The following is a 23113-nucleotide window of genomic DNA, read 5'->3' as shown; positions in this document are numbered from 1 at the left end:
GGGACTTAGAGGAAAAAATTTACATAAAGTAACCAGAAGGTTGTGTTGTAATTGGCCAAGAGCGAAAGGTTTGTAAACTTCGAAAATCCTTATATTGATTGAAGTAAGCACCGAAGCAATGGTATAAAAAATTGGACAAGGTTCTAATTTCAAATGGGTTCGTTGTAAACGACACTGAAAGATGCTTATATAACAGGTTTCATGGTGGTAGGGGTGTATTCATACTACTATATGTAGATGATATGCTCATAATGGAAACAAACTTGGAAATGGTTAATCAAGCTAAGAAATTTTTGGTGTCTAGTTTCGACACAAAAGACTTAGGAGAGGCTGATATGATCCTTGGGATCAAAATTACCAAGCAAGGAAATCATATTTCATTATCCCAAGCAGGTTATGCAGAAAACATACTTAAAAAGTATAGGTACCATGAAGTTTCAGCGGTTAAAACACCTTTTGATATGGGGTGTCAGTTGAAAAGGAACCTAGGTGAACCAGTGAATCAAAAAAGATATGCTCAAATTATTAGTTCGGTCACATATCTAATGAATTGTACGCGTCCAGATATTGCCCTTGCGGTAGGAAAGTTGAGTCAACATACTCATAATCCAAATAAGGAACATTGAATCGCGGTTGATAGGTTATTAAGGTACCTAAAAGGCACTATAAACTATAGTTTACACTATAGTGGTAAACCAGCGGTTTTGGAAGGGTATTGTGATGCAAATTGGATTTCGGATACAAACGAGTCCTTAGTTACTAGTGGATATGTGTTTACATTAGCAAACGGTGCAATCTCATGGAAGTCCACAAAACAATCTTGTGGGACAGGCTCTACCATGGAAGCTGAGTTCATAGCCTTAGAAAAGGCAGGAACGGAAGCCGAATGACTTAGAAATTTAATGGCATGTATTCCATTGTGGCAAAAACCGACGCCATCGGTATCACTACATTGTGATAACCAAGCGGCTATACATCTAGCCAAGAACCGGATATATAATGGTAAGAGGAGGCACATACGCCTCAGACACAACCTTGTGAGACAGTACATAGATGAAGGAATGATAGCTATCGATTATGTGAAGTCAGAAAGTAACCAAGCTGACATGTTCACAAAACCTATGTCTGTCAAAAACTTGTGTAGTGCATCTACAGGAATGGGGTTAATGCCTAATCCATAGGTCATGTGATGGACACCCTACCTATATGAAGAGGCTAAATGCCTGAAATAAGTTCAAGGGGTACAAACGAAATCACCAGTTGACCGATTTTGTACTGCTACTTGTATAAATATTCATTTCAAGCTGTAAATAGTAAAAGTAGTACTACCACAAAGAAAGAGGTTGAGCGGTAAAGCTCTTAATTAGTCTAATCCCAGGAAATATGGGGGTGTATCAGTTGTGGTGCACACCAGGGACTAACCTAAGTGAATGTAGGGGGTGTGGCCGCCGCCGATGAGAACTTATAGGCGAGTTCTCTAAAATATTCACGAGTTCAAGATAAGGGATATGACCGGTTCAAAAGTCCAAAGTGATTTTATGATGGATAGCGCAAGAGTCGACCTATGGGATATGGTTGATGGGACGGTCAGCTACACCAATGAGAAAAGGTTCAAGGAGTCTGACTCCACCTCTACTCTGTAGCGCGGTTCATTAGACCTAATGTAGGTTCAACTCCGAAAGACACCTACAACGATGTGTCCTATAATGTCTAATTCAGTCACAGCATGTGTGTTTCGTGTCGTTTTGAAACTTGTGGGGGATTGTTAGATTTAAAATATATTTAATATATATTTTATTTTATTTTAAGTTTCAAAATGTTTTGATTGTTTTGTTATGGTGTGGGACCCATGTGATCAAAGAAGTAATTCCAAATGTTATAACATTCTATGGGTAACCTAAAGTCTATTCATGGTCATTATCATGAGTGGGAAGATGGGTCAAGGATATTGAATGAGATTGATTTCTCAATTCATGGTCATAGGTGATGTCTCTCCCTTTATAGGGTATTAAGGCATTTATGGTCCTTAGTGGAGAATGACCCTTTATGGGGTTTTAAGGCCTTTATGGTCTTAGTGGAGAATGAATGAATTTTAAGGTCATTCATAACCCTTAGTGGGGAATGACCATGAATTTGAAATTAACCTCCAATTCATGTCCATAAATCTTATTCTTCAATTTGATCATAAGTGGATGGTTATTCTTGAGAATTCCAAGGGAATGCAAGGATTGGTCTTGGGCCTATATAAACCCAACCAATTGCTTTGTAAGAGATATCTTTGGATACATGTTCATGCCCATACTTAGCAATCACTAAGAGTATTATTCTCTCTCTCTCTCTTTTCTTCTAAGTGTGTTAGACGGTTGCTGTGTTGAAGCTCTTGGCTCCTTCAAGGGACTAGAAGGACTGTTTCATCTTCTAGTTGGAGGTTGTTTTATCTTGGGGTAGTGGTGCAGAACACTCCTTAGCAGTAGGAGGCATCAATTACCTTAAAGGCAGCACCACAAGTGTGACTTAACCTCAAGCTTGTTCAAGTTGTTGCGGGTGTGGTTCTACATCAAATCCAAGCTTTGGTCTTCTCATTTCAGCCAAAGGTCAAGCCTAGTTTCTACTGTTTAATCTATTGTAGTGCAATTCATGTTGTTTCAATTATTTGTAAGGAATTGTAATATAATTACCCAACAAAGGATCCCTCTACTGTTCTACACCATTATTTTCCTCATTCTTTTATCTTCCTCTTCAGATTTTATTATAATTTTTTCGCTATTTTGACATTTCTTCTTAGATTTTTCTCTCCAGTTTAGACGGTTTGCACCATATTTTTTTTTTCTCTGTTTCCTTTAATCGTTGTTTTTATTGTTTTAGCTTTTTTTTATTATTATTATTTTGATTTGATTATTTTGGGAAATTTATGAAACACCCCCTGAAAATGGGTCGATACTCAGATCACTCCTATATTAGAGCCCTATACTCAAATTAGACCCTACCATTAATTAACTGATGAAGTCAGGTAGTTAAATTTTTTGAAAACCCTAAACTACCCTTTAGAAGAGTATAATTACTAACCTTAGATCTAAAAACCCAACATGTACTCCTTTTTTTTTCTTAATTAAAATAAAGAATCAAAGAAGGAATATTCCCTCTCCTTCTTCCCCAAATGTAGAGTTACTATTTTACCCTTGAATCTAAAACCCCCAATATCCATTTCTTCCTCACATGACCTGCAACTTAATCTCTGCAACTTATAGGGTTTCAAAATTGCAGGTAGAAACCTGCAAATCTCGGTTAACCGGAGTGGCCACCTACTCTACAACTCCCGACGAAAGGATAAATTCATACGGCGATCAGTATGCCGGCAAAGGATACCAGAAAAAAATCCTTGCAGTTTACCGGAGTGGGCCACCTGCTCTCCATCTCCATCTTTCTCTCTCTCTCTCTCTCTCGTAACTCTCGGAGACGATAGCGGTGGTGGCGGTGGTTCAAGTCTTCTTTAATCGCAGCACCTATGCTGCCTCTATTTGATTGATTGGAGCACAACAATCAGCATTGATCTCAATTAAATATTCCTGTAGTTTCAATTTCTGGGAAAATTCTTCTCTAACCTAATATCTGAAATTACTTTTTACTCTCCCATTTGATGTGGCATATTTTTTGAAGACAGACTCCTACATATAATGTTGGACAAGTGTGTGTCCATCAAACCCGGTTCGGTCCGGTTCAACCCGATTCACCTTTGTATTGAACATTTATACATTTTAGTTTAATATTGTCACATGCGATATAAACTTTTTGAGCATTATGTGTCCGTAAGTTATACTTAAAATGGTAGTCACGACTAGGGTTTGGGCTGGGCACCCTTATCATATGGTTGTCGCATTGGGTATGCCTAGGCATGTGATGTCAGGGTACGAATGCGAGTGCTCACATGTTTGATGTGTGCATTGGCGAAGAATCTACTTTGTCGATTCCCTCATGTATTACTGCCAGATGTAGGAAGGGATAGACATGTGTCACCGACACCCTGTACCTGAGGGAACCCTGTCACTGCAAAGTGTGATCGCATTCTTTGGTTCATCAATGACTGAGACTCAAGCGAGTCAAAGCCGGAGTTCTGGGAATGCGTGAACACTTTGTGAGTGAAGGAGTTATCCAACATGGTCACCACTGCCCGATTGGGGAACACCAAGATAGAGACTGCTCAGTGCATGGTCGGATCGAACTGGATCCAGATCGCTTTTGGAAATGGTTTTGCAAAATTTATTTTACATAAAATGATACATTATTTATAGTTATTTCAAATAAAGTGTTTTATCGAGTTTTGTGGGACTCGATCGGATGCACAGACGCTCTTATATGGACATGTACTATAGATTGGGGTTTGGCAGTACATGTGTACATGCCTGAGATTCCATAATGATGGTGTTGATTAGTGGGGGGGGGTTGTATATGATAAATTGTTATCATATAGGGAGTTATTTAGAATTTGCTAATTTAATTGGTTCTTTATTTAATTAATGGATTTGGTGCTAATTGTAATTATCCATTAATAATTAAATAAAGAATCTAATTAATACTTTCCCTATTAGATTCTGCTTCTTCACCTGTGTAGCACTTTGAGTTTAAACAGAACTGCCAGACTGAGAGAGAGAGAGTCAGACTCTCACTAGGGCTCTATTAAATCTATCTAGGATTTAATTAAACCCTATTATTATAGATAGGGGACCATAAAATGCAGAAGAGGTAGCTCTCCACGTTTTTGGAGCAGACACTCTCTCTCCTACATTTTTGGTTTCTCTCTCTCCCTCTTGTGATCTCTCTTCTTCTTCTTGCTTCTCTCACCTGTGTTTGAGAGTTGGGGTTTATGAAACCCTAGATATGTGCTGAGGAGTTTGAGGGCATCTGGGATTGGCGTGTAGAACCTTGGTAGCACCATTGGAGGTTCAGATTTGTTTGCTTGGAGCGCTCACTGGAGGAAGAACCACTGTCTATTGGAGGAGCAACACTTGAGGCTCACCAGGTTAGCAGTTCTTTATTAATTCCTTCTGTTCATTGATTATTAATATTTATGGGATGCGAAAGAAACTCAAATCGATTAATTTCCCCTGCGCATTCGAGTATGGGATGGATCCCTCTTGCCATGTGATGGACTAGAGACGAATTTCTCCGTCCCTATTGTGATAATTAATTTTATGGGATGCAATAGGGAAGGAGAAACCCTAATAGGGATGCACCAGGGTTCCCATGAGAAACCATGGGACACCCTAAAATTAAAATGGGGCACCCATGGGACACCATGGGATAACCCAGGGCGTGCAATACCCTAATTGGTTTATAATTGGTTTCCCTACGGAACCATGGTTTGATCCCTGGACCGTTGTTTGACCAACATATAAGAGGTACACTCGATCCAAAGCTTAGGTCCATCTACTGGTTTGATTCAATTTAATTTACACTGTCCTAGCTGCAAGCGGATGCTCTGTTTTTTGAGCTTTTCTTTGACTACTTGCTGCTGGAACTACCTGTGATCTACCCACCTGATCGAGTCAAGTTTTGGGGGTTTTATTCCTCTCTATAAGACCCTGGGTGGTTGGTTGGCGCTGGGCTTTGCTTTCATGCGAAGTTCAGACGGTGACACCACGGTCATGTTCACTCTGTTTTTGGTCCTCCGTCGAGGGTCGTTTTTGGACCTCCTCAGGGAAGTAGAGGCGGCAGCGGCGGTGCTGCCTAGGCGAAGCAGAGGCAGTGGGGTATTTTAAGTTGAAGATGAAGGAAAGGGTAGTATTGTAAATTTAATTCTAATGATTTATTACAAAGGTAAAATAGTCCTTTTACACCAATAATTAACTGCAGACTAATACCGTTAGTGTAGAGGGGGTGATCTGAGTATCGACCCATTTTCAGGGAGTGTTTCATAAATTTCCCGATTATTTTTATCTCATTTAGACCTATTTTGAATGGTTTTACAGCTGTTTTAACCATTTATATCTTTGCTGTGGGTTCTAGACCCATTTTCTCGCTTCTCTGTCATGGTTTTCACCCTTTTTAGGATAGGTTGCATGGGTAATTTTGGAAAATTTTCCTGCTCAAATTTTCTTTATTTCCTATACTTTTATGTAGTAATATAGGTTCCTTCACAATGCTTAGTATATTTAATACATATGTTCACTATTTATGCCATGAGTCCCATTATTCTTATGCTTTATGATGACTGTTTTCATGTTTTGATGCCATGTGTGAGATGAATGGGGAGAATTTCGGCCGTGTATATTTTATGATCTCATCATGCTTAGTATAGGATTTCCCCTTTTAAATGCCATGTGTGCTTTAAATTCCAGTTTACTAACCTTTCAAGTAAAGCAGATTAAGGGTGTAACATCCTCCCCTCCCTTTTTGGTAGCATGTATCTGAATTTCATCATGTTTTTCTTCTTTTAATTTTGACCAATTCATATTACATTGACCTAGGGTAGAAGTTCAATTTTTACCGGGTGGACTGTGGTGCCTAACACCTTCCTCGAACCACAATCTGACATAGACCGCAACCTTTAGATTTGATCAGTTTCGAAATGAAGTTGTTTTTGTTTTATTTTTAGTAAGAGTCCTAGACCCTAATATAGGTGACGACTCCTTATCAAATGAGATAGGCCTAAGGTTTCTCTCTCTCTCTCCCCCACCCCCCGGGAAGTTGATCGATTGTCCTGACAGGAGGTCGTCCACTCTCCTATCCTCATCTTGTGCCTTAAGGCCACCCCTCCCCCCTCTTACCCAACTATTTTCTCATGGGGCAAGTTAGGTAAAGAAAAATAAAATAAAAATAAATATAGGCTAAAATCCAATTGAACCACATTAAAGAATTTAGGGTAAAGGTTGGCACATTATTGGGCTACCCAACCATGTGTCATCCTATCTCCCCTTTATGGTGAAATGACCCTCCTCCCAAGTGTCTACTACCTGCTTACTTGGAGCGAGCGGCATGCTCAACCCTTGTCCAAGAATTTAAAATAGAGAGATGCATTTCAAGGCACCATGAGGCCCATGACTACGGTATTTTTACCTGCTTCATTTCTCCAAGTTCCTCTAATAGAGGGGATGGAAATGACCATCCTACCCCTGCCCGAACACATTGCCTAGGTGAGATCCACCCCCCTTTATTAGATGAACTTGGGGAAATGGAGTGGGCGGGAAATGGAGCAGAAGGTACCTTGCCAACTGTGAAGGCTTTGTAATTTAGAGTCCAGATCTTCTACCCACGTGGTAATCACCCAAGAGTGATCCAACCGTCCCTGGGCCTGGGGTGTCCTGGACGGTTCGATCACCCCTGGGATGGTTACCACGTGGACGGAGGATCCCAACTCGTATTTTTGCCTCAGTTTAGTAAAATCTGGGTGTTGGCCTGTAGAACGATAAAATTTAATTTGATTTGCATTATACAAATAAAAGAGCCTCTTATCGCCTGCTGCGGCATTTCCGCGAGGAGCGGATGGACATTGGGGTCGAGCCATTGCTGCTAAGTTGAAACAGAAGCTGGTAATCTTCTTTGGTTTCTTCTGCAATTGTTGCCATGGAAACAACGACTTTAAGGTCTCATAGTTTCAGTCTCGATATCTTTAGAAGAAAATCTTTCAGGAATCGAGGTGAGCATTTCATTTATCAGTCGATATTGCTCCTCTCCTCCAACTATGCTATGCTCTGCTCCATAGAACTTTTTACTCTGGTCTGGTGTTCGCTGTTTACTCCTTATGGCTAATGCAGCTTCAAGTCTATTACTAGTCCTAGAGTACAGTCCGTTTCTTTCATTCTCAGTCTGTTTGTGCTTTTTTTTTCCCTTGCTGATACTTTCACGGTTGTTTCGCGCATATTCTTAGTTGTTGAATTTCTCCCCAAACGTTCGAATTTCTTATCAATGCATTGTTTCTATATGTTGAGTTTGACGTCTGTTGCTCTTGGTATTTTGTTAGCATAAACTTGATCGAAGTAAATGAGCAATTTTCAGTGTCTTGCTTTCCTAGACAGCTGCTGAAGTACTTTGTCGTTATTAACTAGGGTTTTATTTTCGTCGATTGTCTTTAAAATTTTATTCTGCTACATGTTATCTTGTCTTGTGGAATTTTGTAAATAGAAACTATGGTCTCTATACCGCATTATATGCAAATGTCTACTTGGAGGAGTTAGAAAGGACTTTGAGCGCCAATTGTCGTGTCAAAAGAAAGCATCTGGTGGCTCCACCGTAAAAGAGTTATCTTTTAGGTTACACCCTCCCCTTCTTTTGTTTATGTACCCAGTTCAAGAAACTGTCCTTATAACAGTTGGAAAGGATCTCACAGAGGGACATGTTTCAGTGTTTATTAGACATCCCCTCGTTATGTAGCAGAAATTATTCTTTTATGTCTGAAATATCTCTCAGAAACAAGGCTAAGAACTATTTTCATGTCGTTCTGTATCTCTTCTACTTGATTACCATGGCTGGTAATGATTAGTTTTTCCCTTTATTTAATGATAATAATATTTTTTTAGTTGGTCAGTGATGGAGAGTAGGTTGATGTATGAAGCCTGGACAATCCATAACCCATTTTGTTGCTGTGCAATATTATTTTATGATTATGTTGAAGGGGGAAAAAATGGTTATGCCCCCTCCTTCCTCGGAATACTACTAGTGAGAAAACCAAAACTTTAAAGGATGGTTGTCAAAAATAAAAAATCCCAGGATGCTTAAAGGCCATTGCTTTTTTAATTTGTTTAATTCTTCCTTCTGCATGCTGGTCATTCTTGTGGAGTTCCATATTACAAGTTTTGTGAGTCTGACTTGTGTAGACATGTCAAAACACTGTGTCTTGTCAGTAAGGTGGGCATAGCTATTGGCATGTTATTGCTTCTAATTTTGGAGTTCATGTGTCGAGTCTTGCAGTGGTTGTTCAAGTAATTACATTTTTCCTTGCTGAAGGCCATGCCTCACTCATAGTAGAAGCTATTTAATTTATGGATGAAGTTTTACTAGGTCAGCAGGTCTAGAGAGTTTCTCTAGACTGGCACAAATATCTGCCACACGGCTTATTTGGATAGAGATGAAATTTTGTGAACTGGTGGACACGAAGGTCCCCTGCTCACGCGTCAAGTTTCGGCTAATACAGAGTTGGCCAAGTAGCTAAATGAAGTTTTGAAAAATCCAGTGGGCAAATGAAACTTTTCCAAAAAGAAATGGACAGCTGAAAATACAAGTGAATATGTCAATGCTTATATGGTTGAATCTAAGTCTGAAATTTGACATCTGGCTAATCTAGAATCCATAAGATCAAGATTGCCATATCACCCTAAGTCGAAGTTCCTGGTAGTCTTGTAAGTAGTTGATATACTGCGATTCTTTACCTAAGATTAAAGACAGGGGTTGGGCTAGCAGTGAAGGCTCATTTAGTAGACAACGAGCGAGCAGCAAGCTACGGCGAAAAGCGACAAAGGTTACAAATTTCCCATCTCATTGTGGCAGAAAACGAATCGACATGTCGATGTGATACAGCCCTTTGTATTGGGAAAGAACGGCAAAGTCGGAGTAAGTTGAAGACTCCCTTGCTGTTCCAAAGGTGAATTAGGGACTCATTAGACTAGGCTGGCTACACTATTTTAGTGCCTTTTCCCAGCTTCTTTCTTTTTGTCTCCTTCTACTTTATCTCTTCTTCTAAATTTATACATGTTATACTTGTATGTAGTTTGATATTACTAGAACTTTGGCAGAACTTTTTGTTGTCACATCTACATTTATGCATATTATATTGCAACTAAATGTGGATTACACAATATATGTATAAGTCGAATCATATAATAATAACTGTTGTCTTGATAATGACTCATGCTCAAATTTTTTTTATATCTGGATCATATTACTTGATCAGCTTGTAGCTTTACATAATATGTAGTGTTACAATGCATTTTTATGCAATAGAATTACTTTATCTTTGGTGATAGTTCTTGCATTTTGTTTCTAACTTGTGGCACTCATCTACAGGTGGGCTGGTCGAACCCAATCTCCATTTTTATCATCCATTGGTTGCTAAAACCTGCAGTTCCCTGGTTATCAATTCATCATGTTCCATCAGGAGGCACACAGTTTTTTTCAATAATCATGTGCCATTAAATCTGTCTCGGAAAATTTCTCTACATAGTTCCAATAACCTTAGAAGTAATTTGAATGTTGAGGCAAGCTACATGCAGTCTTTGCACCTTGAATCTGCTTCACAAAGTTCTGATGATGAAATAGATGTTCACCGTTCTCTTGATATCAGCAATTCTGAAACCTTGGCCACCAGACCTAAAATGTTTCGAAATAGGTTCCTAAGTTTTGTTCGTCTGGGTTCTGTTGTCAATGATGCTGCGGAGGCATTCTTTAAGAGTGAAATACGACGGAGGTTATTTGTGACAGCTGTATTAATAGTGCTCAGTCGTGTTGGTTATTTCATTCCATTGCCTGGCTTTGATAGAAGGTTGATTCCTGAGGAGTACCTGAGTTTTGTGTCTGGTTCTGTTGGTAAGTTCATGTTATGTATATATTGAGTCGGTGCATTTGCAGAGTTCGGATTTTTGTATTCTTGAATTAAGTCTGTACTTCAGTGTTGAAATAATAGGTATGTGTATGCCATTTCTTAACTCCCTCCTGTTAAAATATCAACAGTTTTCAGCATGATATAGTTTATGCCGTTTCAAATAAATTGCCATATTTGATAGAATATATTAATAAATTCTTTGGCAATTCTCCTACAGAAACACACATATCGGTTACAGTTAGAACTCTAGGTTGGATCGATTCTAGGTAATAGAGAGGTGACTTGCAGCAAGAAGAAGAAGAAGAGAGAATGGGAGAATTGTGAGTTAGAGAGAAACCCTCTCCTAACTCCTATATTCACTTCACTAATAACTCTTAGGAAAATACATAGAACTCCCTAAGGAGGTAAAGGATAAAAAGAGAATAAAAAAGAAAATTACAACTCTATGGCTTATAATAAAGACAGAGACAAATATACCTCTAATACATAAACTCTAACAGTTACCAAATTAAACTGGTTGTTTAGAGGGGACTTAGGTTGGGTGGGAGAACTGGAGTGGGAAAATGATGATGTGGCACTTCAAAATCCCACCCCAACTTTGTTTGGTTAATTTAGGATGGTGAACTTACAAAAGCTCAGGGGACATCATTAATTGCTTTGTCTGCTGATGTGGCACTTCAAAATCCCACCCCTTTGCTATCCAAAGTCCCACCAATTCTTTGGTTACTGTTCATGCGAAAAGTAACTCTACCTCAACTTTACCTCAACATTTCCACCCCAACAAAACCCCTCCAACATGTGGGTCCCAACTTCCCAACAATCCCACCCCACCTTCCCCTCTAAACAAACGGGGCCTAAGGAAGTGAGTCACTGTGATTGTCTATCTGGTACAGTTTGACCATTCTCTTTGCATTCATGGTTGAGCTATGAGGTGTTTGTGAACTAAAAGCTTAAAAGCACTGTACTTTTTACATTAACAAAAGAGCCTAAAGAATATAATGGAGGGAGTCCTAACATTAAGTCAAGAGTTACTCTTGTCTAATTAGTTTATAAGTATTAATTGTTGCAAAAATCTGTATCCTGGATCTCTTAAAAAATTTATATTTTTGATAATGGAAGAATTTTACATTTGCATGCTGAGCCACTAACCCTAGTTGCTTCATTTCCTATGCCATCGAATAAGATTGGTAGGATTTCTTTTTTCTTTTTTCTTTTAACAAAAAAAATTTAAAATCATGTTTATTCTGGACTTCGTATGTCTTTTTATATTTTATTGACATTCTGGACTTTGTCTTTTTACATTTTAGTGACATTACCCTTATCCTATACATATGGACTAACGTATGCAAATGGATGATGTTTTCGATCAAAACTTCCAGCCTTGAAGGAAAATTTCCTTTTGAGATACATGGTAAGTTAAGTAGAAGGATTGTTTGGCTGGGGATAGAGACAAAAGTAATAGTGAATTACGACAACAGATGACCAGAGAATAACTCAATTAAGAGGTTAGATGGCTGGGGGAAGATTAGGAGTGTTGAATCAATTGTTTAAAACCAAGGTCTTCAATGCACAATTTTTTCAGTCACATTTTGTTTATTATTTCAAGCATCTGCCAATGTGATGCAACTTCTCATTGATGAAGCAGGTATTGCAAAATTACAGCCATTTCATGTCACACCATTGGTCCTACTCAGACTAATGGAGGACTTTAGATATGACTAACAGGATAACTAGGGAAGCTCACTGTAATGCAAGGTTCAAGAACTCGGTTTCGGTACAGATTTCGCCCAGCCAAAAAACCGAGTCGGGCCGAGATTTTGGCAAGATTTCGGCAAGTTGGAGTAAATTTTTTTTTGAACTCAAAGGTTGGTTTCGGTGGGTTTTAGACCTAGTTTGGGCTTGAAACTTGGTACTCAGCCTATTTTAGGCCATTTAAACACAATGACACTATCAGATTTTGCAAAAACAAAGTCCAAATAGGAGTTTCCCTTCGAACCCTAGGTTGGTAGGCGACGACGTACTAATAGACCCTATTCTATACATAATTTAGTAATTGAAATCAATCAAATCATACAATTAATAGAAAACAACTTAAATAAACATTACAAATGTAAAAGTATACAATACATCAATCTTAACATATTATATATATCTTTATCATAAACCACCGTCGAAAATCCTCAAAAATCAGGTCAAATGCACACTTCTCTATCAAGTTCACCGAGACAGTCGAGTTCTGGAGAGATCTTGACTGTCTCGGTCGAGATATGTACATTATAAAGGTAAGTTTGGTTCAAATCTCGGACGAACCAAAATCTCGAACTGAGATCTCGACCGAGTTGGGGTAATATTTCATTTCGCCTTAAGTTTTGTCTCGCTTTTTTCAAAAAGAGTGATATTACCGAGATCTCGGCGAGTTCTTGAACTATGATGTAAAGTTCTAGAATTTAGATGAATAAATGTATAAGTAACTCATAGTCGGAATGTTAAAAAATTGATCTTGTTCTTGTTTGGTGTTGGTTGGTAGATTGGTTCTTCTGGTTTGTGGCAAGAGCCTGGTTATTCAAATTTTATTTTTGGCAGATGAACTAGGTGATTTTGCAGCAGAGCTTAAACTGTCACTTTTCCAGCTTGGAATCAGTCCTCAAATAGGAGCATCAATTCTTATGCAGGTTTACAGAATTTTCTGAATCACTTCAATATTAATCTTTGCTATTTGGATAAAATGTTTCTGGTGTAGTTTTTTTTCTATATCAATTTTTTGCCTTTTTTATCTGAGTTCTGCGGAGATTATATAGTTATGTAATTTTTGCATGGGATTATTGGAGGCTGAGTGGAGTTTACGTCAGAGGGATGGATGATGGAACTAACAGACCCTATTCATATTGTGGTCACAATACTAGCTACCTTAGTAAGCACAACTAGTGATGTTAAAATCTTGAGCCACAACAACAACAACAGCCTTATTCCAACTAAATGGAATTGGCTACATGGATCCTTACCCTCCATTCTGCTATTCAAGGTCATACTTGATAGAAGGCCTAAGCTATGCATGTCTTTCCTCACTACTTCTCCTAAGCTCATTTTAGGTTTGCCTCCGACTCTTTTAGTCCCTTCAATCTGAATCAAATCACTCCTCCATATTGGAGCATCCAAATGCCTCCATTGAATATGGCCATGTAATGCATAAGTCAACCTTGAACCAGGGAGGAACCAGTGAGACATCGATTGTAGCCAGGATCAACACGATAAGGAACAAATTAAATATCAAAAACTCTCTTCTTATTTTTATTGTTGTTTTCTATTACATATGAATGGAGAACATAAAGGATAAGAAGAAAGGAGAAGAGGATAGGAGAAGGGGATAGGGGATGGGCTATCTCAGCCCTGGGTCTCTCACCCACAGCTATCCCAGCTGTTGAACAGGGAATGTTCTCCCATAACCGATGACAAGCATGGCCTCAAAATTCTATTATTCAGTTCTGATTCAAGTACAACTGATGGGGCCTATTTATAATTTAGGCAAGCTTACAATAAAAATAGAAACTTAGGAAAATAGAAATTACTAAATCCTAACTAAAATAGAAGTTAACTAAATTAGAAACTACTGTGCTTTATAATTCAGCCACATGCAAGTAACAAATTAGAAACTAATAAATATAGTAACTACTAAAGTGCACCAATCCTAGTTGACTGGTCAAAGGAGGATCTTATCAAAATCGTGGGACATCTTTGGTCCCTGCTTGGCTGGCTCAAGCTGGTCCAGTTCTGGCCCAAAAAAAGACCGGGTCGATGGATCTTTTGCTTCTTCCTCTGGCCATAATCTACATTACCATGCCACCTCAAACGACTTTCTCGTAGCTTGTCATGTATCGGAGCTAATGTAAAGACCAAGTCACAGTGACCTAGTCCCAAGCAGGATCTCAATAATTATACCCAACATGTTCTAACTTCAGACTTACATTCAATAATAGAAACCAAAATCAGATCTGTAAACAGTAGGTTTAACTCAGGGAAAACACTAGATATTCAAACCCTAAATAGGTCACTAGATGGTGTTCAATCACCAGCGGAAAGTAGACATCTAAGGGCTGATCAAACCCTGGAAGTCTCAGACCAAAGGAGTTACAAGCTGCTGAGATATTGCAAACTAATGAAATTAGGAACTAGGTTCAAAATTAGAAGGATAAGGAATAGGACTCAAACCAGCTAGCAGATCTAACCCAAATTGGGATCGAATGGAGGGGATATTGATAGAAGTTTGTCCTCCAAATATTACTCGAAAACAATGGTAGGATCTCAAGTTCCACAGGCTTGATGTAGCAGCAGGAAAATAGAAACAAAGCCCAGCCACAGGTGTGATTTGACTGTCATATCAGCAACTTTGATAGCAGCACTTGGGGACTTCAATATAGACTTCAGTAGATGATCTCAGCATCACTTCTGGGAATCGGATGATCTCAGTTGTGCACAGGAAATAAACTCAGAGTAGGGATCACAAATCGATGGAGAAAAACATATACGAATGGGGATAGGGATAGGAGGGGTTGGCTATCTCAGCCTGGGCTTCTCACCCTGGGTACCTCACCCTTCTCAGCCTCTCTCAGGACAAAGCAATGCAAACAGCACCATAACTTAATTCATTAAATCCTGGGCTCTCAAGAGCTAATTACAATGGTTATATAGCCTAATGGCTGAGACAAAAAAAATTGAAACTAGATTCTAACTAGGATTCCCAATAAAAATAGAAACTAGAGTCTAACTAGGATTCCCAATTAGGATTCCAAACTCAAATAGGAAACTAAATAATAGTCTAATAAAATAAAATCTAACATCAACTCCTCTAAGCCATCTGTCCAGGTGGGGCCCATATCACTGTTCATGTGAACAGTACCATGCGAACAGTAATTTCGTGAACAGTGTTTTTGCCATTTTCTTCATGCTTTGATCTACATCAGGAGCTACTCCAAAATCAGCTCTAATATGATCATTCTTTACTTTATCCTTCCTAGTTTTGCCACTCATCCATCTCAACATCCTCATCTCTGCTACACTAGGTTTATCTATATGATGCTTCTTAACTGCCCAACATTTCGCACCATACATTATAGCCGGTCGTATGACTGTTCTACAAAATTTTCCTTTTAAGTTTTTAAGGAATATGTCGATCACACAACACTCTAGACGCTCCTCTCCACTTCATCCATCCTATTTTAATTCACTGTGAAACATCGTCTTCTATATCACCTTCTTTATTTATGATTCAGCCCAGATACCTAAAATAACCACTTTGCAGAATCTCCCTCTCATCAATTTTCGCCACCTCATTATCCATCCTACTATAACCAAAGTTACACACCATATACTCTGTCTTCATGTTACTTATCTTAAAACCTTTTGATTCCAAGGTTGATCTCCCTAACTCCAACTTGGTGTTAATCCTTGCTTTTGCCTCATCCACCAAAACAATATCATCAACAAAAAGCATACACCAAGGGACCACATCTTGAATGTCTTTCGTTAAATCATCCATGATAAGTGCAAACAAATAAGGGCTTAAAGCTGATCCTTGATTTAACCCAATCATAGTTGTCAAGGCATCGCCTAGGCGATGCCTTGGCGTCCAAGCGGTTTTCTTGGGGTCTAGGCAATTGTTGCCTTGGTTCAAGGTGCCTTGCACTGGTTTAATTGGTATCGAATCCCAATTCTGGCACTTATTTATGCCAAATGTCAGTTAAGTAAATGTTTTTATATTCATTTACTAAAGATATTATTTATAAATAAGCAAATACCCTCTATTTGAGTCCAATAAAAATAGTTTAAAAAATCAAATTCCAAAAAGATAAAAAATCAACCCCCTAGTCCATGAATAGAAACTAAATTTTTGGCGGTAGGTGAAATTTTCAACTTTCAAATGCTATAGTTTTTCTCAAATCTAAAAATTCTATAAATCTTAATATGGTAAAACATTGTTAAAAACCAAAAGAGCGGTAAAATATTCATTTCTTTTGATATCTAAAAAATATTTTTATTCATAGCGATTTTGACAACATTCACGCACACCAAATAAGGTTTGACCTGAACATGACTCCTTCAATATAAATCAAATTTAAGCAATTTTTTGCATTTGTTGGAAAGCTGGTTTTGTGCTCTACCTAATACTAAAAGTCTCATGTAAAAATAAAATCATTTAACCAGTCAAACTTTTTAGTGAACAAGAACATTTCTCTAAATCGAGAGCAGTTTAATTACTTGTAGATAAGATCATATTTTCTTAGAATAGTTACAACCATAGTTATCAAGGCGTCCAGGCTCCTTGGTGGCCTTGGACGCCTTAGGTGCCTAGGCAGGCGCCTTGGGCGCCTTGCCACTATGGCGGTGTCGCCTTGATTTTTGATCCTCTAAAACACCATTGTCGCCTTCCCGCCTTGATAACTATGACTTACAACAGTATAAAGTATAAACCTGTTAACAGAATAGGATTAGAGAATGAATGCTTGGATGATTTAGTCATCCCAAGCACATCTTTATTTATAATCATAATGAAGAATGAAACAATTGTACATTAGCAATGTGGGACTAAACCACATGTACGAAATAAATAAAATAACAAAAGAAAGAGGACCAGAATACCCACACGGTATTCTGGCCATATAGCTAACACTCCCCCTCAAGTTGGTGCATATATATCATGCATGCCCAACTTGACTAAGATAGGATGAAACAGCTTGCTACTCAGCCCCTTAGTGAATACATCAGCCAGTTGATCAGTGGACTTCACAAAGGGAAAACAAATGAGGCCGGCTTCAAGCTTCTCCTTGATGAAATGACGGTCAACCTCCACGTGTTTAGTACGATCATGCTGGATAGGGTTATGAGCAATGCTAATGGCGGCTTTATTGTGACCTTTATTGTCACAATAAAGCATCATAGGAAGATGGACAACAACACCAATATCCTGCAATAATCCTCTAAGCCACAGAAGTTCACAAATTCCTTGTGCCATTGCACGGAACTCGGCTTCAGCACTAGACCTTGCCACAACATTCTTCTTTTTGCTACGCCATGTGACAAGGTTCCCACCCACAAAGGAACAGTAGCCAGAGATAGATTTCCTGTTAGGAGAACCAGCCCAATCAGCATCAATATAGGCTTCAATCTTCAAGTGACCATTGGGAGATAGAAGGATTCCCTTTCCCGGAGCAGACTTCAAATACCTCAAAATACGACGGACTGCATTCATATGAGAGGAATAGGGATCATGCATGAACTGACTCACCAAACTTACAACAACTGCAATGTCAGGGCGTGTGTGAGAAAGGTAGATTAGTTTGCCCACTAACCGCTGATAAGCACCCTTGTCAACAGGCTCACCCTCTTTCTCCCTAAGTTTTGTAGTAGCTTCCATAGGAGTATCTGAAGGATGACAGCCAAGTAGCCCTGTCTCAGTCAATAGATCAAGGACATATTTTCTTTGAGAAAGAAAGATGTCCTTTGAAGATCGAGCAACTTCTATCCCTAGAAAATATTTTAGGGGACCAAGATCTTTGACCTCAAACTCACGGCCAGGAAGAATTTTCAAATCCCTGATTGCAGCATCATCATTACCCGTGACCACAATATCATCCACATAGACTATGAGAAGAGTAACCTTGTTACCAAGCCGTCTGATAAACAAAGTGTGATCAGCATTGCTCTGCTTGTAACCTGTTGAAATCATAGCCTTATGAAATCTGCCAAACCGGGCCCTCGGTGACTGCTTCAAACCATAAAGGGCACGCTTCAATTTACAAACCCTGCCTTTAGTCCTGTCATCAGAAAGACCTGGTGGAATGTCCATATATACCTCCACCTCAAGCTCTCCATAGAGGAAGGCATATTTGACATTTAATTGCTGAAGATCCCACCCAAGATTCACAGCACAAGATAATAACACCCTGACGGTGTTGAGCTTTACCACTAGTGCAAAGGTCTCCTGATAGTCAACTCTATAAGTCTGAGTGAACCCCTTTGCAACCAGACATGCCTTATACCTATCCACCGAGCCATCAGCTTTTTGTTTAACCATGAAGACCCATCTACATCCCACTGGTTTTTTCGCTGGAGGAAGAGCCACAAGATCCCACCTATTATTTTTGTGTATTGCTATCATTTTTTCCAACATTGCTGCCTTCCACTTTCCATCTGTAGATGCTTCCTGCCAATTTCTAGGAATCGAGATAGAGGAAAGAGAAGATACAAATGCATAAAAAGAGGGAGAAAGAGAGTTATAAGAAACAAAATGAGATATGGGATGTAAAGTGCAAGTCCTAGTACCTTTGCGAAGTGCAATAGGTAGGTCAGAAGGAGATGGATTACCAGGAGATGTAGGATCTGTGTCTGGAGCCAGCAATTGGATGGGTACTGGTGCTTCAGTGGGATGCAACTGCCCTCTGGTGGATCTGCCCCTTGTATAGGTGATCATGTTGGAGTTGTAAATTCTCTTTTGAAATTCACCAATAGTTCTCAGGACTGGAGTCAGCTCCCCCTGAATAGGAATATTAACAACACTATTTTCTATGGTCTCCCCCTGTAAAGGATTCCCATTGGGCGAGGGAGGAACAGCCAGAGGTTGTTGGGTAGTCTCCAAAGTAGGATGGGCAGCATCCAAAGTTGGATGGGAAGCATCCAAAAAGGGCTGGGCAGCCGCCGTGGGTGGTAAAGGGGGCTGGACAGTAGCCGAGGGTGGTAAAGATGGCTGGGCAACAGCCAGAGGCACCTCAGGTAAAGGAATTTCGAAAGCCACGTCTTCACCAGCACTCTCCCCCTGAAGAGGTGGCGAAGAATAATAAGAAAGAGACTCATGGAAAATAACATCCATACTAACCACGGTACGGCGGGAAGGGGGATGGTTGCATTTATAGCCTTTCTGGGTTGGAGAATAACCCAAGAAAATACAACGGAGCCCCCGAGGTTCAAGTTTGCCTGGAGATTTGGTATCTCTAGCATAACACACACAACCAAACACCTTGGGAGGCACAATAAAGGAGGAATTACCAATCAAAATATCAGAGGGGTTACGGGAGTTAAGTACCCTAGAGGGCAGCCTATTGATGAGATAGGCCGCCGTAAGAACCGCATCCCCCCAATATTGAGATGGGACATTTTTCGCAAACATCAAAGCTCTGGCCATTTCTAACAAGTGGCGGTTTTTCCTTTCTACCACACCATTTTGGGTAGGGGTATCAACACAACTAGTTTGATGAATGATTCCATGGTCAGCCAAATATTTTTGAAATTGTGATTCTTTATACTCTGTCCCATTATCACTTCTCAATATTTTGAGAGTAGCCTTGATGCAGGTTCATCATAGATATTGGCTTATTTCTTTAGAAATAGGTCTAGGGTTGGGTTATATACATGTTGGGCCTTTGTTCCCAAGGGTTTCTATGTATAAAGCCACTTTAATGAGCCTAAACTAGGGGTACATAGGTTGCATACGGGATTAGCCCAATACATAGTTTATTTTTATGTTTTCTAATTGAACCGGTTCAAATTGGTTGCATCCAATTGGTTCAATTTAAGTGATCATGTGACTTGGTGAAGTGGTCATGTGATGTAAGTTGGGCTGGATTAGGACTCTATAAGTCCAGCCATGTTTTGAGTCTATTTCCTTTAGTATTTTAGTTTCCTAGTCAATTTAAATTACCTAATAGGTTAGGGATAGGATTAGGCCATTCCTTTTTAGTGTCTAAATCTATTTTTGAGTCTTCTATATAAGTTTGTAAGGGAGGCCAGCATTGAACACGAATTTGATTAATGAAAAAAGCTTTTGCTTGTTGGCTACCATTGTTGCTGCTCCTGTGCTCCTTGTGAGTGTGCATCCTTGTGGTTCTATCAAGGTGGAAAGGGACTGGTGGAATCCGGTTGACTCCTTATGCCGTGACGGCTGGGAGGATCTCCTTCAAATTCGAAGGTGGCTTTATCGTTCACAACTGTCGAAGCTTGCTGCCAATGGAATCTCCAGTAAGTTTGACGCCAAAATTCTTCTTCTAATCCTCTAATCCTTTCCCCTAATTGATCCTCTTTATTTTTTGTTTGAATCCCATAAACCCGAACTCCATTAAAGCCCAAAACCTGCAACTCAATTCAGTCCAGAATTGCAGAATTTCAAAACTCAGCCAAACCCTACCCTTTTTATACCATATTGACCCCCTAGACCTGCCCATTAATACCCTATAAACCCCTTTCCCAATATCCAACCCAAACCCTAGGAATTAACCTAAATCCTAATGCTGTCCATTCGAACTAGCAGCCGCTTTTGTTATTTGATCTGGTTGTTTGGCTCCTAGTAGGTCTCCTACTTATCTAGGACTACATTAAGCCTGGAACTGAGTTTGGACCATTTTATGAAAGTGCTGAAAACATGAAAAAACCTGATTTTTTGTGGGCAAAAGATACACCCATGTGTGCCTAGAATGACAATCAATGAAAGAGACAAACCACCGATGACCAGAAATAGAGGGTTTACGATTAGGGCCCCAAACATCAAAGTGCACTAATTGAAAGCAAGAAGAACTCCTTTTATTTAAAATAGAATAATTTGAACGTGTCTGTTTGGCCAGAACACACGCCTCACAAAAAAAGTCATGCTTGGTACAAAGGGTGACCAAACTAGGAAATAAATGTGCTAAAATTCCTAAAGGGGGGTGACCTAACCTAGAGTGCCACTGGTAGAGTTCTGAAGAGACCATGGAGTTCTGGTGTAGTGGAGAAGGCAATGGTGGTGGAGAGAAGCGACTATCATCAAGCAGGTACAGCCCACCGTACACTTTACCCAATCCAATCGTCTTCCCAGAGTCCAGATCCTGAAACACACAATGAGAAGGAAAGAAAGTGACTTTGCAGTTAAGATCACGAGTAATACTGCTAATGGAAAGAAGGTTAGTAGTAAAATTAGGAATATGCAAAACAGAAGTTAATGGAAGAGAGGAAGTGCAGTTGATGATTCCTTTTCCAGATATAGAAGAAAGGGAACCATCAGCTACCTTGATCTTGTCTTTCCCAGAAGTGGGAGAATATCTATGAAACAAACCAGAGGAGCCGGTCATATGATCTGTAGCCCCAGAATCTATGATCCAAGGATGTGAAGCTACAGAAGCATAATGACCCCCAAATGGAATACCTGACCGGGCAAAGTGGGAACCTGAAGTAGCGAAGAATTGGCGTGAGCTGATGTAGTAGAGGCAAGAGAGGCGCAGCGAAGACCTCGGCATACGAAGGAGTGCAGTAGATCATCCTGGGATAGACCAGGGTCGAGTGAGGGCTGCGTAACAATCTCGATCGATGGGCCTTGGTCTTGCGGCCCTTTTAGCTTTAAAGTCAGCCGGTTTCTCATGAAGTTTTCAGCACTTCTCCTTGGTGTGGTAAGGTTTGTGACAGTACTCACAAACAACAGACCCAGTAGTAGAATCACCAAGAGAAGCAGTGCCACTAGGTGCAGGAGTGACAGGGGCAGTAGCCTGGAGTGCCGATCTGTCAATAATAGGAGGGTGCAACATGGCAGCCCTACGGTTTTCTTCAGAAGAGACCAGGGCATAGGACTGTTCAAGTGTGGGAAATGGCTTATGACCCAACACTTGAACCCGAATCTGATTATACTCGACATTCAAACCTGCCAAAAAATCATAGACTCTGATCTTGTCCATATGTTGTTTGTAAAAAGTAATATCAGCAGCTGTACTTGGGTGAAAGTCAGAAAAGTGGTCCAGTTGCTGCCAAAGGCTGCGCAAAGTAGCATAGTACTTGGAGACTGTCAACTCCCCCTGAGTAGTGTGAAGGACCTTCTTCCTGAGTTCATAAACATGGGCATCATTGCCAAGCTGTCCGTAAGTTTCCTTGCAAGCAGCCCAAATTTCTGAGGCTGTGTCAAGGAGAAGAAAATTGTGTTGCAGATCTGTAGTCATAGAACCAATTAGGTAGGACATAAGAACTCCATTGGCAAGCCACTTGTCTTGAGCAGCTCCAACCTTAGTGGGCATAACAATAGTGCCCCTAATATGACCCGCAAGGCCACGGCCAACAATGGCAAAGGATGCAGACCTAGACCAAAGCAAATAATTACTGCCATGCAACTTGATTGGATTTGGAGGAAAAGTGTGATAATCTGGCTTGCTGGTTCCATCACCAACAGAAGTAGTAGTTGAATCTACAGAGTCACCCATGAAGACAGTAGAGAAGCCCAAATCGCAGAAGGGGGCTGTTGTGAAGAAAAACCCAAGAAATCCTCCAAGTTAAGGGCTGAAAATTGGAGGAGAGCCTGCTGGTAGTGGTAGAACAATGGTCTCCAAAAATCAGCAACAGTAGCCAAGTAAATCCCTTAGATCGATTCTTATAGGGTTTTGGAAAAAACCCTGAAATTGATGAGATCGATGTAGGGAAGAAGAAGAGCAAAATCTCAGCAGATGGAGCTGAAACTAGGATCGAGTGGTGCTCTAGTAATGCTGAATCACTCTGCCAAATATCAGCTTCAACAAGAACCTGCAAACCCTAGATCGATAATGCTCAGGGTTTTGAAAAAAACCCTGATTTGGTGGAAGAATA

The 23113-nt window shown here is 39.8% G+C and overlaps 1 protein-coding gene across 2 annotated transcripts in view; it reads left to right on the top strand.

Annotated features, from left to right (window-relative positions):
• The first annotated feature begins 7452 nt into the window (after positions 1–7452).
• LOC122648535 (preprotein translocase subunit SCY2, chloroplastic) overlaps positions 7453–23113 on the top strand; it is a 71856-nt gene continuing 56195 nt past the window's right edge. For both annotated transcript variants that reach the window (XM_043841745.1, XM_043841746.1), the window contains exons 1-3: positions 7453–7633; positions 9997–10515; positions 13115–13203. In XM_043841745.1, coding sequence (XP_043697680.1) covers positions 7561–7633; positions 9997–10515; positions 13115–13203 — 681 coding nt within the window. In that variant the 5' untranslated portion in view covers positions 7453–7560. The remainder of the gene's footprint in view (positions 7634–9996; positions 10516–13114; positions 13204–23113) is intronic.

Source organism: Telopea speciosissima, chromosome 1 (assembly GCF_018873765.1).
Source record: "Telopea speciosissima isolate NSW1024214 ecotype Mountain lineage chromosome 1, Tspe_v1, whole genome shotgun sequence".
NCBI lineage: Eukaryota > Viridiplantae > Streptophyta > Magnoliopsida > Proteales > Proteaceae > Telopea > Telopea speciosissima.
Note: the sequence above shows the minus strand (reverse complement) of the source record. Positions and strands in the feature narration are given on the sequence as shown.